This window comes from Neolamprologus multifasciatus, chromosome 16 (assembly GCF_963576455.1).
Source record: "Neolamprologus multifasciatus chromosome 16, fNeoMul1.2, whole genome shotgun sequence".
NCBI classification, from domain to species: domain Eukaryota; kingdom Metazoa; phylum Chordata; class Actinopteri; order Cichliformes; family Cichlidae; genus Neolamprologus; species Neolamprologus multifasciatus.
The window spans coordinates 2,325,193-2,342,869 of record NC_140454.1 but is presented as its reverse complement, the minus strand read 5'-3'; the positions used below and the strand labels follow the sequence as shown (position 1 = coordinate 2,342,869).

Below are 17,677 nucleotides of genomic sequence, written 5' to 3'. Positions count from 1 at the left end.
CAGACGAGGTTCACGCTGACGGGTTAACAGAAATGCTTCGTTTCGCTCACCTGACACTCGCAGCTTCATCGGTCACACACACCTTCTCCACAGTGACCTGTGGAGTGACGTTTAAAGTCATGTTTCTCATCAAAGCAAACTGATCCAATCACGAGCTGAACAGGATCTGTTACCTGTGTGGTCTGGTTGAGGGCTGCGCTCTCCTGCCACGGAGCCACGCTGCCGGGCAGGGAGAAGAGAAGCGTGCCGTCCCGGACAATCAGCTCGGAGACAAAGGTCACTTTGATGAGGACGGTTGCACCGGGGGGCAGGTTACCCACACTGATGGTGAACACATCCTGCAGTGAGGACAAAGACCATGTCACAACCAGTGGAAGCTGAAAGGGCCTACATGTGTGTGTGTGTGCGCTTAGACGTACAGGTGCATCCTGGTCCATGAGGTAAGCTCCATGTCCTTGCTCAATAGCCTGTTTGTACTCCTTGCGAGCTTTTTCTTTCTCCTTCACCTGAGAAACAAACATCCATCGGTTTGCTCACGTTGTGTTGAACAGTATAACACCACGATAGACGCAGTCCCTCAAACTGAGCAGCTTCACTATTCATCGTTCATCTAGATATACATCTATATATCTATCTAGATAATATATAGATATAGATATATAGATCTATATAGATCTATATAGATATATATCTATCTAGATAATATATAGATATATAGATATATATAGATATAGATCTATATAGATATATAATATATAGATCTATATCTATAGATCTATATAGATATAGATCTATATCTATATAGATCTATATAGATCTATAGATATAGATCTATAAATTATATAGATATATATATCTATATAATATATCTATATATATATATATATATATATATCTATATATATATATATATATATATCTATATATCTATATCTATATATATCTATCTATATATATCTATATATCTATATATATATATATATATATCTATATATATATCTATATCTATATCTCTATATGTGTTTATATAAATAGGGAGAGTTTGACAGGTGTTTATATTGTAATTCATAGAAACAGGAAATGAAAACTTTCAGACGGTGAGCTAGTATTTAAACAACGCTCCGTTACCTGTCCCACGACATGCTTCCCGTTGATGAAAGCTTCAAAGCCACACACTGCAGCTGAATCGTCTAGAGGGAAAACATACTTTGCCTCGATGGGCACTGAGCTCAGGTTTGTGTATTTCTGGAAGATGATGACCTAACAAGGAGACAGACGATCACATCAAACATCAAATCGTACGTCAGCAAGCTAACAATGAAAAACACAGAAAAGACTCGATGTGCCACCGTTACCTGCGAAAGCAGATCCATCAGTTTACACTTCACATGAACGGCCTGCAGAGGGAGCTGCTGACCAGCGCTGTCCAACAGTCCGGCGGTCACCTCTTCCAAGGGGTTTTTACTGCTTTCAAACATATCGTCGCCTAAACTGAGCTCTACAGAAACAAGAGACAAATGACGTGGTTAGCTTCATTTCTATTTTTCAGCTTCACTGTTTAGCGCTTAGAGACTGTCAGTCCCATCCTGACCAGTAAACACAGTCCTCTCACATAGAAGAAGCCACTGCAGCAGGATTTTGACTCTTCTTCAGCCTGCATGGCAACAAACCTGTAGCTGAGGCCACAACCAACATCCTGGACGTACAAACAAACACTTTGAAGAGCTTGACGAAAAACTGTTGTTGTGTAGTTTCACCAACTCTACATGCAAAGGTTTTGTGTCTTTCTACGATAAACTACAAAGTGCTTTGAGTAAAAAAGTCCATCTGTAAATTCTAGGGGTGGGGGAAAAATGGATACTGTGTAGCATTGTGATATTTTGTTTGCTAATAATGTATCAATACAGGGACAGCAGAAATCGATACTTTGTTACAAAAAGGTTTTTGTGCTCTGACTTCAGAGCATGTTGATCCTTTTTCTGAGCAACAATCCTGACATTCCTTCACTGTCCAAATGTGTTTAACTTGTTTTTGGCAGCAATAAACATGACAGTTTACTTATTTTAATTTAAGACATGTTTTATTTTAATTAAGTTTAAAACTTTTTTATTTAATGTAAAATTATATTTTGTTTTAATTTACTTTCAAATTCTTCAGTTGCTGAAGGGGCTGCATAGTTTTCATAAACTGCATAGTTCAGAATAGCTATAATTGTACCAGATGGTTGATTCAGTTAAGTTGGACTAGACTGTAATACAAACCGTTCAGTTTGTCAACAATCAAACTGAAATGAGAGAAAGACTGAGTGTGAGACTTTGATATTAGATAAAATGAATATTGATAAAGTTTACCTTTATGTACAGAATCTGAGTATCGCAAAATATTTTAAAATATTGCAATAATATCGTATCGTGCGTTAAGTATTGTGATAATATCGTATCGTGGGATGTATGGTGATTCCCACCTCTAGTGAATTATAAGCTACATCTAATGAGCCGACTCAATGAATGACGTCACTGTTTACCTTTAAAGAAAGCTGTGGAGCAGTGCTCGCTCCACTATCTGTTATATCTGGTGGTGTTACTGGTTAACCCCACCTGGGATCAGTCTGGGCTTAATGTGAGTCGATGCAAGAATAAATGTCATAATCCTGGGTGGCTTCCTTTTGGACTTTTCAGACCTATGAACTTGATCTTGAGGTCATGGTCACTGATGATTTTTAGTACTGGAGGTTCAAATTTCTACGTTGCTTCATTCTCAGCTTAGTGGAATCATAAACTTGGCCATCCAGGCTGCCAGACCAGCGGGTGACGATGCTGAGAGTATTTAAAAGTAGAATGGGAGGGAGAGCCTTCAGTTTTCAGGCCCCTCTTCTGTGGAACCAGCTTCCAGTTTGGATTCAGGAGACAGACACTATCTCTACTTTTAAGATCAGGCTTAAAACCTTCCTTTTTGCTAAAGCATATAGTTAGGGCTGGACCAGGTGACCCTGAATCCTCCCTTAGTTATGCTGCAATAGATGTAGGCTGCCGGGGATTCCCATGATGCACTGGGTGTTTCTTCTTCACTCACTATGTATTAACAGACCTCTCTGTATTGAATCATATCTGTTATTAACCTCTGTCTCTCTTCCACAGCATGTCTTTATCCTGTCTTCCTTCTCTCACCCCAACCAATCACAGCAGATGGCCCCGCCCCTCCCTGAGCCTGGTTCTGCTGGAGGTTTCTTCCTGTTAAAAGGGAGTTTTTCCTTCCCACTGTCGCCAAAGTGCTTGCTCATAGGGGGTCATATGATTGTTGGGTTTTTCTCTGTATCTATGTAGCGCCTTGAGGCAACTTTTGTTGTGATTTGGCGCTATATAAATAAAATTGAATTGAATTGAATTGAATTGAATTGCTACCACATGAGCCTTTTACAGCTGAGGGGTAAAAACGTATGAAAGCTCAAGTTCAACCACTAAGCTGATGTCCAGTGCTCACCTTCAGCAGAACAAGGAAGACAGAGCTCCGGTGACATGTTCACGGCAGGTGTGAAGTCCTTCAGCTGGTCTCCTTGGATGCTGAACTGAACCACATACTTGAGTTTCACCTGATCAGGACTGTAAACCACATACTCGTCATCCTGGAGGACACAAGAGTGGACGTATGTTTGTGTGCGTTAGTGAATGGGCAGTGAGTGTTTTATTCTGTTTATCTCCATGTAAACGCTCACGCAGTCCTACCTCAAACTCAGAGGGAGTGCTTGGAGTGCGGCGGACTCCGCGCACGCTGTCGTATCCATCGGGAGCCTGCTTCAGCAGGACGTCCGTCCTGTAGACCTGCCTGCAACGTCCCAACGCAACGTCACACACCAACAACAGCCGGGAGCCATCCGTCACGCCGGGCTTGGAGTATTTCAGACTGGTGCTGTGGACGGAAAACGTGACTGTGTTGCTGCCATGTTGGTCCAAAGATATCAAAACTCCAATAACAACAAGTGGAATCATTTAGCTTTTATTACTGATGGTCATTCAGAGGAAACTCTACAACCAGAGGACTGAAAACACAGCGTATGAACCTCACAGTCCTTCTTAGGCGTGGGAACCAAGGAGAAGATGCTGAGGCACAAGATCACGTTAAAATAAGTGTCAACGAGTCTCATGATCTGATTCAAATTGGACGTTTTGGTTCAAAGCGTTGCCGATACGCACGGCAGTCGGGGGAGAGGTGCAACACTGAGTTCAGCTGTGGTGTTGGAACCAATGTAATCATCAGATTTGTATCCAGATTGTAACACAAAACGGGAACACGTCTCTCGTCCTTGAATTAGTTCTTTATACTTGCCTTATGTGTCGTATTCCCACCAACATTTGCACTTTTCACTCAAAATGTCAATGAATGAGGGGCGGCTCAAGACTTTTGCACAGCAGCGTATGTGTCAGACAAAGAAACTGGAAAATTGAGATTTTCGACTAACCTCAGGGAATCACTGAAGTAGATTCCTCCGCCCAGTTTGCCGACGTCGGTTCTTTCTATCCCGTGGTGGTCGACGCCCACACGGGGCAGCAGCAGCCCACTGAAGAGGACAAAGACAAAGATATCGTTATGTTAATAAAGGAAGTCAAATCGAGCTGAATGATTCGACGGTGTTTCCTAATACAGACGGACACAAGACGTACAGCCAGAGCCAAGTCAGCTGATCTTAACTGAGCGTTTCATTGGCTGAAGACTAAACTTTGGCTCTGCTGCTGCAGTAAAGGCACAGCACGACAAAGGAGGAAGCTCCGCATCTGGTGATGTCCATGAACTCAACACTTGTCAGTGGCAGAAAAGGCTTTTCAACAACTTTCACTTGTTTCATTTGTCCACTGACGTCTGAGCCCCTGAAACGATGAGTTGATTGATTTAAATTTAAATTTTTGAAAATTTAAATTAATTTTAATTTTTAATTAATTAGTTTAATTTCTTAAATTAAATTAAATTAAATTAAATTAAATTGATTTAATTCCTCACATCTTTTTGTTCCACCCTCTGAATGAAAGCTGAAAGTCTGAACTTCATTCAACATTCATTGTGATAAAAAACCAAACCTGTCTCTGTCCAAATGTTTATGGACATGATGTTTATTTAAAGTGAAAAAACGACATGTTTCAGAGTGATAAACACATCATGCATGTCTGTGTATATGATAGATGTGAAACCACTGACAACATTTTAAGGTGACTGTTGTGATTTGGGGCTGTAGAAATAAAGCACTAAACATCCAGAGACACTGTGTCCGGCCGGTCAGTGTCCTTAAAGACAAATCACATTTCCCTCTAACTGGTTAAAAACCGAGACGTCTCACACAGACGTCTCACACAGACAACAAACCTTTGGTGTGACCCAAAGCGTCACGGTCCTGGGTCGGTGCGTTTGGATTTTTGTGTAATTATTGAGCTTTCACCGTGGTTCATCATTACCAGTCTTTTGGTTTATGGTTCTGTATTTCGAGCTCTAGTTGTTCTTTGTTCTGTAATTTTAGTCCTTAAGTTTTGTTTTTGTGTTTCCTGTTTTATTTTGATAGTCCCTGTCTGTCTGTGAAGGTTCTCAGTCATCCAGGTCATTGCCATTTGTCCCTCTGTGGGGGGAAACTCCCACTAGGTTTATATCTGGGACTCTCCACCATTTGACCTTAGAACTGAAGAAGCTTCTCGGATGAAGGTGAAACGTCTTCAAGCAACTTAAAGAAGTCCAGACGCTTTTCTTTGCAGCTCCTGAGACTACGATAGTCCCCGTCCTGTGTGCAGCGTGTTGGTTTTGCTTCTGTTGTCTCATTAGGTCTGATTTGTCCCAGCTGTGTTTCCCTCCCCTCTCCCATTCCCCGATTGCTCCGGTGTTTATTCGAGCCCTGTGTTTTTGCTGTATCCTTGTGTGAGTTCTGTCTGCCTGTTAAGCCGTGTTATCTTCCCCAGTCTAGATAGGTTTCTCTTCGTTTCCTGTCCAGCAAATAACCAAGTTTCCATTTATTATTCCCACACAGCATCACAGATCTGAACAGAAGGAGCAGCAGGCAGAGACGTCCTGTTAGCTTATCAGGTAGATGTAAATACCAAACAGAGTATTTATTGAAATACAATAAATACAGAAAATCTTTGTTTTTTCCTTCAGTCTTTGCTCTGATTGGTCGACACATTAAACCAAACGTGCAAATGGGCTAAGACGTCCACACGGTTGTGTTTTATCCCCAAAGATGCATCTATGGCATAAATGTTCCTCATTAACTTTCAGTTGACCTCTGACCTTCAGGTCCAGGTCGCTACTAAATGCAGCTGTGGTATCAATTAAAGTTATCATGAAGTTTCCATGAGGTCGACGTCACTGAGATCCAGACTCGTCGAGATATTTGGAAGCTGCAGCTAAAGCGCCGCCTTCTTGTTGTCCACTCTACCCGCCTGCCTGCCCACAGCGGGTGACTACAACACCCTGACGACATTCAGACTTATGAGAGCGTCGACCACAGCTCGATGCGACGAGCTGAGTCTCTGAATGCTTTACAGAAGAGTTTTGTCGATGTGGGTTTCAGCTTGAAGTAAATCAGGTACGAGACAAACGACAGGATCGGTTGTTCTCACCGAGACAGGATTCCCACAAAGTTGTTGGGGCTGGAGGAATGGAGGAGTGGCTTAACATTCCCCAGCTCGTTCTTAAAGGTCTGAAGCTCCACCCCTCGGCCGACGCGCACAATCTGCTGGATCTGCAGCCTGCTGCGAAACAAATGAAAGCAGGAAACATCTGTGAAAGACCTTTGTGTCGTTGCATACAGAAGACAGAAAACTGAAGACAGATCATTGTGAACACGTTGGCTCGTTTGCACGATCTGATATCCTCGTGTTGGTGTTGTTCCCAGATCATCATACTAAAGGTTGTTCCAGGATCAACATTGCAAGTGACCAATCAGAATGTTGTGATGTCATACTTTTGCGACTTCGGGAAAAACCGGCGTAAAACAAAAAACTGTACTTAAGCTGCGAGAAACCGCCTTTGTCCACCGATCAACGGACCCTAACCCTTTAATAAACGCTAAGCAGAATTGATATTGTCCTTGCAACATTGGAATTCCATAAATGCACGAATGGGTTGGTGCGCAAAAGAATAACGTCACAATAATGTGATTGGTTACTTGCAATGTTGAACCTGGAACAACATTTTCATGATGATCTGGGAACAACACCAACACGACGATATCAGATCATCCGGCTCGTTTACCTCTGCAACTACGACTTCTTACAGCAGGGATAATAACACATTTTATTTAAAAGCACCTTTCAAAACACCCAAGGACACTGTACAGCAAATAAAACATGAAATATACACAACAATAAGAGTAGCAGACAGAACGTTTAAGTTCGTGGATGAGTTATATGGAGCAGGCCATTTTAAACAGGTGGGTTTTGAGGTTGGACTTAAAAAGAGATCTGAGGCACCGGGACGGCGATCTGAACCAAGTCAGAAAGGAGCAGGAAGTCACCCCCATGTTACATCAGAGGCCAGTAAAGCCCACTTTGATCTGGGTGGGACACGTTTAATCAGTTGTATGTAAAAGACAGAGAAGCAGAATTTCAACAGCATGTCTGAGTTTTTGTACATGATAAAGAAACGCTGCTGTTCTTAAAGTAAATGTGTAAAATGACAGAAACCTATAATGTGTAGTACGAATGGCCACGAGGGAGGAAAAGCCGTCTCTTCATGTTTTCCAAAGCCATCCAAAATGCTGGATTGGAGTCTTTGGCCCCCAGTTTGACACCCCTGTGTTAGGACAACATCTATATTAAAGTGGCAGGGGTGTGGCCTGCTGCAGTGGAGGGGCAGGTGTGAGTGCTCAACGTAACGATCTTCTTCTTCTCTGCGTATATAAACTCTCTCGTTCGGCTCTCAGCGAAGGCGGTCGCACTTTTCTCCTCTCCCTTATCTTCCCTGCTTAGCTTCTTATGTCTTTGTCTTGTCTCGTGACTGTGTCTGTGTCTAAAACCTAAAGAGAATTATGGATTTGATCAACTGGTCTCTGAATGTTATTGAGACCCTTTAACGAGAAGTCTGGGCTCAGGAGAGCCCGAGTGCCCTGGAAGGACTTTCCCTGCCGGGTACACGATGGACGGGTGGCAGACATGGAGGATCGTGTGCCTGGCAGGACTGTCGATCAAGGACGCTGAAGATATCTACCTATTAAGAACCATGATAACAGGGTTCTTGCTGATCGCAGCTGGCTTGGCCCTGACTTATCGGAGAATTAAGAAAGTGGAACCGGCTGTTCAAACCCCCACAAGGCTGCCCGCTGGGATTGAAACGATGGGACGAGGCGCGACTTCTCAGAAAGGGCTCACTGAAGGCAGCACGGATAAGAGCTTGGAGAGGCTACGGCTGCAGTGAAGGTTCAGAACAACACCTCTGAACGTATGTTGGATTACATCAGGGAAGAATCCACTCGGAACAACACCTCTGGGCGGAAGCTACATCTCGGATCAGTTGGCTGCGGTCGTGAGGTCTCAGAATCTGCTCTGTGAGCAAAAGACTGAAAAGACCACAGAATTGAAGGTAAATAACATCATGGAGAAACTCGCGGCTCTCCAACGGCAGATTGAGAGACCGGTGTCGGTGTCGGTGTGTTAAAAACAGCTCGAAATTCTCAGGAGTTGTTTGTAAAAGAAAAATCTCTTTTTTCCTCTTGTACTTTCCCATTGTAGTGTACATTTCAGTGTTTTTCTGTAACGCTACCGATCTCCGACCTGTATCCCCATGTGATGTCTGTGTTGTGTTTGTAAGGTCGGGGGGGGGGGGCCAATAAAGCTTTGATTGGTATATATAGTGACTATATAGTGGCTATTCCTGAGTGACCACAACACGTCAAAACAACATGAAATCCTGTGTGTTGGGTCCTTATCACAATATATCACCATGAATTTGAACGTCGTGTCGCTGTTACTTAATCCTCGTTTGGAAAGCAGACATGAAACTACCTGTCCTGCAGGAGATCGGTCACCGCCTGAAACTCGGAGCTACCGGGGGGAACCGTCTCAACGCTGCACCTCAGAGCTCGATACTTCCCCACAGTGGAAGGGGCGGGGCTCCTCAGAGTCATCTCACTTGCATTCAGAACATCTCGGATTAACTAGAGGAAATCAAATGGTTGTTTTGTGTTAGTCTAAAGACGCAAAGAGAGCACAGAGGCTGAGCTGATCGATATCGTGGACCAATCATCATCCTCCTCTGGCCCTTCAAACAGACTTTTAACCTTTGAAGTCATCGTGTATTTGTTTTCTTTAATGTTTTCTACAAATGTGTGATGATATTTGAGACACAGGACAGCTTACACCAGTGCTGCAGTGCTAGCTTGGTTAGCATTTTACTGTGTTAATATGTTTTAGTAGGAAAAAGCTGAAAAGTTCTTCAGAGGAACAGTGAACCGGAACAGCTGAAGCCCAAATAAGACCAAACATCTCTGGATAAATGAAGAAATGCATGCTGGGATTGTTTTGGTAGTCTGTAGTGTCGCAGTGCACAGTTTATCCACCAGTTTGACATTTTCTAAACCAATTTTTTATATTTCAGCATAAAAGCGATCAAAAAATTGTGAAACGTTTTAGTGAAAAAGCGCCATCTCCTGGTGGAGTTAAAGGGTCGTAGTTCATAGTGCAACGTCCCTCCTTCAGAAACACTCCCAGCAGCTGGGAGAGGCCTTATGTGTACTTTACATCACGTGCACGCCTTTGTTTCCCTCCTGTCACATTGACCTTTGAGATTTTATGAATCAGAATCAGACGTGCTGCCGAAGCGGTGGAACCGGTCGGTGTTCTCGGTGTTATCGTGAGTTGTTCTGATCGTTTTGTTGGCTTTTCTGTCCCGGCGCAGTCACACTGCATCTTTGACAGAAATCATTCTGCAGGATATTTTTCTCGTGTGACGTCAGTGGGCGTGTCTTGGAGCCTCCTGTATGAACGTGTTACCTGACAGAGGTCCAGTTTCTGAGAGATGAGCTTGGTGCTGGGAAACATGGAGGCTTGTCTGTGTGGCAGCAGAGTGTAGAAGTCCTCCAGGAGACTCATCAGCTCAGTGTGGTCTCCCTCTGTCAGCTTCTTCTGAGCCTGGAGCAACAAGCCTTCTGCCCTGCTCACCTGCACACACACACACACACACACACACACACACACACACACACCTATCAGGTCAGGCTGATCTCAGTGGTCACCGTCAGCACGTTTTACAAACAGTCCACAGAGAAGCTCTTACATCATTCAGGCTGAGCTTGTCAACTGAAACTCTGAGGACGTTGTCGAGGCAGCCCAGCGCCTCGGTCCACAGCAGCTCCACAAACACACCCACTTCCTGTGATAAGCTTCCTGTGTTGAGCTTCTCTTCCAGGAGCAGCTGTCAATCAAACAGAGCATGTATCAGTGTGATGGCATCAGCCACACAGGAGTAAATCAGTCCATTTTTTACTTTATTCGTTTGCTTTGCAGGTTTCTTCATTAATCATTTGGTTAAACCCAACATAGTAACATTGTGTGGTTTTTCTAAAATGTTTTGTTATATTAATTATGTTTCTCTTTCTTTGAGTTACCTGAGTTTGGGCTGTTTCCTGTCTGGGAACAACATGCCTGCTCAGCAGGACCAACCCTGGGCTTACCAGGAGCTGTTTTAGGTTTAGTTAGGTTATTCTGTGCTTAGTTAATATTAGTGTGTTTGTGTTTCCCCCCCTATTGTGTTCAAATGGCCAAATCATTATAAAAGCTACCCTCACGTGTCTTTGTAATTAGGTCAGTTTGTGAGTTAAGTTGTGTCTCACTTTGTTTTGTTTAAGTTTCTGGAAATTACTTTTTGTGGAGTTATATTTAGTCGACCTCTTTTATGGGCCTGCTAAGTATGTTTTTGAATTTTATTAATTTTGGACTTTTTGAGGGTTAAAATAAAGAAAACCCTTTTTGAAGACACTTTTTTGCCTGTGTCCTCTTTGCTTTGGCTGCTTGGTCCCTCACAATCATCCAACTGCTGAGCAGCACAGATGGAGGTCTCAGATTTCATACGCGCTACTAAGAAACAGGATTTCCCACATGTTCTCTCGTCCAGCTCCAAATTTAGTCCAGAAACATGAATTCAGTCGTTTTAGTTTAAAGCAGATCATGTTTTCCTTCTGTATTACTTTTAGGAAACTTTAATCTGAGCACATAAAATGTGACACGAACACATAAAGCAGAGCATTGTTGATAAATCTGTACTGAACTGTTATTATTCATGGTGTGAGACGATCCACCCACAGCTTTGTACTGTGACCTGCTGCAATACAGTTTAACAGAGAGAAAGGTGTAGTAAAGGTTGGTGATTTAGGCCACAGTGGTTGGTGGGAGTTACTTTGTAATTTTGTGTCCTCTTAATATATCAAAATTATAACCAGTGTTTTGGTCAGTGTTGATATTCAACAATATTCCTCATTGGAAAAACTGAGGATTCATTAACCCTTTAAGACCTACCATAGAACCAAGTCTGCCAGAGCTTATATTATATGTTTACATGCTGTGGAGCCATTTTTGGGAGCATTTCAAGTTGATATACATCAATACAACCATTACAGCCCAGATTTTAATAATATGTCTGCATTAAGTGCATAGTAATTACATAAATTGCAAAAAAGTGCAATAAACTACAAAAAAATGTAAAATCGTTTTTGTTTTTTAACATATATTTCTAGTTAGAGAAATTTAAGAGGCTTATCCCTCAAAACTGTAAATACAAAAAAGTTGCACAAAATAGTTTCCCACCACAGGAAATTTATTTTGAGTGTCTTCATACTTTTATTTTTGAAATACACCAATTTTTATACACTGTAGGAAAAACGAAAATAAATATTATGATGCAAATTTGCAAAAAAGCAGCATATGCATCAAAATAAACTATTTCCAGCAGTGCAATATGAGTCCTAAGCATCCCAGAAACCACACAGAAAGTCATAAAGTCAAACATAACTTTAAAAACACCAGTATAGGCTCATGAGGCCCTGATGGTAAAAAACGACATTTCCGGAAAATGACGTCACTTCCGGTTTTGGGCAGGTCATGGCGGACAGGTGATAGTTCGCTCTGACGTCTATTCCAACGTAGGAAGTGTTATGAACAGCTGATCGGATCAGCAAAGCGTGTTTCTGGAATATTATGTTTGTGTTGCTGCAAGTGCTTTTTATGCAGTTTTTGCAAAACTATATGTGGAAGGAAACTGTGACCGAGGACAAGCTGATGGCATAAGATGTAAGTACAACTCCTCCGGTTTCATATGCAAAAAAAATTATTGCGCTAGCTCACGTGGTTGCAGAGCTACCGGGATTTAAAAATAGTTACGCAAAACAGAGCGTGCTGCTCTGACCGGCTTTAAAGGGTTAAACCTCAGAAAGAAAGTGGGAAACATTTTTATTTAAACTTTAATTCTTCAAATAAAAAACGAGTGAAGTAAATAAAGGCTGAGAGCAAAGATGTGATGAAATATGGAAACTGAGTGTGTCAGACCTGCTGCAGGGGCGCAGAGCCCATCTCACGGGCAGAAGGAGGAAACCTGCTCTGCCTCCGGAGACCTGAAGCCTCCAGGCTGTCTCTCAGGGCCTGGAACACCTCCAGAGCTTCCTCTGACGTGGACACAAACACCAGCTTGTCCCTCACGGCCTTCTTCTGTGGAACACAAGTATGTGTGCAAAAAAAGACCAAAGAATCAAAGGTCTATGCAACCAGTGACGTGTGATTGTGGAACATGTCTTCCTATGTCAGCGTCCTGTTTTGCAGACAGTCGCTGCTTACTTGTGCTAGAGTTTCACATCAGGACACAGAAAACATGAACCAGAGTGGAGTGGAGTCAGTCTCACACATGTATACACGTCTGTTGTTTGTGGATATAAAAACACTTCTTACCTCACACAGTACATCATCCTTCCAGTATCTGACCACACGGTACTGCCGCCCCTCCTCCCCTTTGAAGCTCTGCAGCTCCAGCACACACCAACTGCTGCTGTTTACCTACAGCGCACATGTTTAATACCAGTGAGAGTCATTACAGTGATTATTGCTGTGGGAATATCATGAGTGGTGAGCTACAAAAACGTTCTTTTACCTTCTCAAAGATTGAATACTTTGCCACTTGAAAGTCTCTTTGGTCTGATGGAAGATCCGAATCCGTTTCTCTATAAATCCTGTCAAGATGAACATTTCAAACATCAGTCGTCTTCTGAGGCGCCGTGACTGCAGAAAACGTGTCAGAGCAGTTATCTAATAACTACAGAGAACAAACAGTTCAGGTTTTTAACCAGGCCAATCTTTCCAGATCTGAACCCAACGTGGGCGGGGCTGAAACTGTGACCATCTGTCTGTGCTGCAGTTCAATGAGGTACCAGCAGATGGAGACACCTGATTTCAAGCCAACATGACAATAATCACAATCTTTGTATTGCTGTAGGCTCTACCTGACAATATACAGACACCACTGTTGTTGTCATGTGGTATAAACATGTAATTACATATTAGCAGCCCAGCTTTAGCATTTCTGGCACAGAAGGACGCTGGGATGTACTTCGTGCCTTTACTAGTGATTCTTGACTTTAAATATATTGTATAAGCAACTTCTGCTTGTGTGTCCACTTCACACTCGGCAGAGGCAAAGTGTGAAACGCACACCGTGCACCTATTACACGCTTTGCCGTGTAATAGGCGTGTAATAGGAGCACGGTGTGCGTTTCACACTCGGCAGAGGCAAAGTGTGAAACGCACACCGTGCACCTATTACATGCCTATTACATGCCTATTACACGCTTTGCCGTGTAATCGCTCACATGAACCCAGTTTGTGTAAATCAGAGCAGAATGGACTTGGCTGTTAACCATATAGCACATCCAGGTTCTTGAACCAGAATCAGACACATATCTGATCCCAAACATTAGATCAGTGCATCCCTGGTCCTTTGTCCCGTGACAGGTCAGAGGCGTCTTCATAACTCAGGGTGTCGACATTAACAGACAGATGGTCCTAATGTGACTCGCTGATAGACAGATGGCGTCTCTCACCTGAACCTGTCCAGCACATTCCCACTCCTCTCAGGACTCTCTGGCCTCTGAGTCCCACTGACACGCTCCACAGGTTGGGCCCGGCCTTTTGACCCTGCAGTATGGACACACACACAGTTTAATAATTAACTCCATATCATATCACGCTGTGCATAGATCTTTGCACACACCGAGGAGCAAACAGGTTCTTATCCATTTGCACAACAGTGCTGCATCAGCTTTAAACACAATGTGACTGTGTAACACTGCACACAGCTGCACCCACCCATGTTCATCTGACCTAATAAAACTAGTTCAACCTGCTGGCTCAGTCTCCTGAACATTTTTAATGTGAATGCATTTCAATCAGTTCAATCAAATTAATGGAAAAAAGAAATAAATGAAACTGTAAACATCTGCTTAGTGGTGCTTTCTGTACAGACCTTTCTGCTGAGGTGCGAGTGAAGCCAGCGGAGCCGTCTTGAAGGAGGGGCGATGAAGAGGACCTGATGAGGCAGAGGACGTGTCCAGCTTGTATTCATCTACCTGCAGGAGAACTCCTGTCTCCACACACCTGTACACATAATCCACCCCGACCACAGGTGTGCGGTGTTTCTGAATGCTGCGCAGCCTGTTGGAGCTTAGGTTGGATACATCGGTTGTCACTACCAAAGTGCACTGTGGGAAACGCAGGAAGAAATGAGAGAGAAGTCTGAGATGTTTAAATGTATTTATTGGTTTTTGGTCTCTGAACATAAAGCTGCAGAATGAGCACTTTTGCTCACTTGTGTGCTTCTGTTGGTAGCAGACTGTCCTGTGAGGCTGCAGCCGATTGGTCGTTGATCATAACTATTAACTACATGTTTCTATAAATGTGGGAGAATTCTAGTTTGAATGACTTCGATCATTCGTGGTGCAGCTTGGTTTCAAAATCCACGAAAATGTTGTGAACATTATACTGAAATAGTCACGTGCTGCAGCTCGACATGGACGCAGTAAAGTAAAGTTTAGTAAAGTTTGATTTGAGTATTCAGCCGTGAGGAGCCCCCCCCCGCGCTGACAGCTCTCTGACCTGTTTGTTGACCACAAACGAAAGGTTGCCTCCGTGACCTGTGACTGCTGACTTCACCTTCTTCTTCTCCTTGAACGACAAACCTCTGAGCTCGAACAGCACCGAGCAGTTGTCGAACACCGCCATGTCTGGAAGCCGAGGGAGACGTGTATCACACAGCTGGCGCTTCCGCCAACTCCTGTTAAAATGCGGAAGTAACTCGCAGCAAAAAGTATCCAATGAAACCGATCAGTTAGAGAACAGCCGCGCGGGACTCGTGCTCGTTAGTAAACATATACAACAAAGCATCGACACGATCAGAAACAGCAAAGTAAAGGTACTGACGAAGTACCCGAAGCACGCACTCGTCCGGTGACTAACTTAAAGGGAGCAGCAACATTTAACTTCCTGTCTGGTTCGGTTTTCAAAATAAAGGTCGTGACGTTAACAGAGGCGTTTCCGTCCTCGAACACGTCCACGACAAATCAGTGTCGAATCAGACTGAAGCGTCACAGATATTCAGACATTAACACAGTGGTCCCCAAACTTTTTTGCTAGGCCCCCCCTCCCCCCCCTTTGTTTTACAAGAAAAATGTTTGCGCCCCCCCGCGTGCACGCGCGCACGCACTAACACATCCTCCAACCACACACACATATTTTGCTCCATTGCAGTTTATTTCACACCTCAAACATTTAGTAAACAATTAAGCAAATACAGGTAATCTGCAATAAATTACAAGAAGTAATAAAATAAACTACTAACTCTTTTACGCCTTTTACACCTACACAGGTATTTTTAAACACGCAGCTGTTTCGTCCACGTGAACGGCGTTTGGAATCACCGAAAACTGAGATTTTTTAAAACTCCTTTTTTGCGTTGACATGTGGACGAGGAATACATGCTGTGTCCCAATTCGGGGTATGCACGCTTGAAGTACGCATTTTAAGTGCGGTTACGTCACCGCCACGCGACGACGGCTGTCCCAATTCGAAGTGTACTTGAAATGCATACTCCAAATGCGCCTTCGATTTCCCCAAATATCAAGCGTGGTCCGGTGCACGCTTCGTGGTCCCATATATCCCACAATTCATAGCGCGGCGGTGGGTGTGGATAATTTTGCCGCAAAATACGGCAGAAGGGAGCGGCCAAGAGTGAACTGTCAAAAGTAAGTACTGAATATGACGTCACTGATTCATGTGCGAATGTTTAATAACGAAGAACATTAAAACATTGCTGTTGGCCACATGTCGGCAAAGTTGTGTGACACTAGTGATGTTTGTACTTTCAGCATTAACTTGGTTTTAAAGCCTCTACTTGTAAATATACATATAGTCGACCTTAATCTTACAGAGAATCTGATGATTTTATGGATAATTAAAGTCAGTCATATATCCACAAACACAACAAGCTGAAAGTCAGTGATATATATATATATATCACTGACTTTCAGCTTGTCATATATATATATATATATATATATATATAATCTGACAATACTATAATATTGGCCATATTATATTTACATTACCATAGTGAGATGACTTTAGTCTCATGAACAACATTAACTAATTATTATTTACTAGCTACTCTTAAATGACTGTTCAGTACAGAAATGAAGCCCTTGAATCATGTTTTACAGTCCTGTGGTCTCAGCCTCAGATACTCAACTAATCAAAGTGATGTCATGACAAAAATGAATGACCAACAAAACAATTTTCTCCTTCATTTCTGTCAAACAAAGCTGTATGTAACGTGTCTCGCGGTTAGTATCATGGTTGCTAGGCAACCTGAACAGCGCGACGAAGCATATACCGTCCCATTTCACAAGCCTCTCACTTCCGCACTTCCCGTACTTATAGTACGCACCGTACGTAGTACGCGTAGTGCGCGTACTTCAAGCGTGCATACCCCGAATTGGGACACAGCAACAGAGTTCATCACACGACGTAAAAGGTATGTGCCTTTTTCACGTCACGCTGTGGCCACGTTATTGTTTACATGAGATGAACTGCAGAATGATCGAGACGAAATACTGTTAATCTGACTGTCTGCAGGTTTTACACACAGTTACTGTCCCTCCATTTACAAAGGCAGAGGCGTCACGGGTAGTTGTTTTTTTCCTGTGTAATAATATTCAACATTGCTGTCAAATCGAAAATGCCTCTCTGTGCAAAATGGGTTTAAAAACATAAACAGCTGTGGGATCCTGTTTGTCCGTGATTTGAACCGGGGAACAAATCGTGTCAGGATCAGCCTGATATTATTTGTATCCCGCTGTAACTTTACTGTATAAAGAGCAAACATCTCCAACATGTCAGGAGTAGTTAGTCATTACAACAAGTGTTTGTGAACTAAAAATCAAGAATGTGAGATCATGTTTGTCCGTGATTTAAACAGCCCAGCGCTTATACTGAGATTGCTTCCTTTCATATTGTTGTTTAAAAAAATGTAAACTGTTTTTTGTAAATTTTAACAGGAACAGGCCCCATATAAACAAAAGTTGGAACAGCTGTAGGAGTTAGTAGCAGCAGCTTTCATCCGCCCCATTACTGCAGAACAGCTTTAAACTGTTAACCAACACTGTGTTCCCTGAAAA

At 42.9% G+C, this 17,677-nt stretch overlaps 1 protein-coding gene across 4 annotated transcripts in view; it reads right to left on the bottom strand.

Annotated features, from left to right (window-relative positions):
- Positions 1-15,502, bottom strand: part of parp4 (poly (ADP-ribose) polymerase family, member 4) — a 46,520-nt gene extending 31,018 nt beyond the window's left edge. For 3 of the 4 annotated variants that reach the window (XM_085136172.1, XM_085136175.1, XM_085136174.1), the window contains exons 1-18: positions 15,102-15,502; positions 14,473-14,707; positions 14,051-14,144; positions 13,105-13,183; positions 12,906-13,010; positions 12,510-12,668; positions 10,246-10,383; positions 9,963-10,130; positions 8,976-9,127; positions 6,594-6,725; positions 4,457-4,555; positions 3,723-3,906; positions 3,481-3,622; positions 1,356-1,498; positions 1,129-1,260; positions 420-506; positions 174-338; positions 51-97 (exon numbers count right to left, since the gene is read on the bottom strand). In XM_085136172.1, the coding sequence (XP_084992298.1) occupies positions 51-97; positions 174-338; positions 420-506; positions 1,129-1,260; positions 1,356-1,498; positions 3,481-3,622; positions 3,723-3,906; positions 4,457-4,555; positions 6,594-6,725; positions 8,976-9,127; positions 9,963-10,130; positions 10,246-10,383; positions 12,510-12,668; positions 12,906-13,010; positions 13,105-13,183; positions 14,051-14,144; positions 14,473-14,707; positions 15,102-15,227 (2,387 nt within the window). In that variant the 5' untranslated portion in view covers positions 15,228-15,502. The remainder of the gene's footprint in view (positions 1-50; positions 98-173; positions 339-419; positions 507-1,128; positions 1,261-1,355; positions 1,499-3,480; positions 3,623-3,722; positions 3,907-4,456; positions 4,556-6,593; positions 6,726-8,975; positions 9,128-9,962; positions 10,131-10,245; positions 10,384-12,509; positions 12,669-12,905; positions 13,011-13,104; positions 13,184-14,050; positions 14,145-14,472; positions 14,708-15,101) is intronic. The other variant, XM_085136173.1, reaches the window with a different exon arrangement.
- Between the last annotated feature and the right edge of the window lie 2,175 nt (positions 15,503-17,677).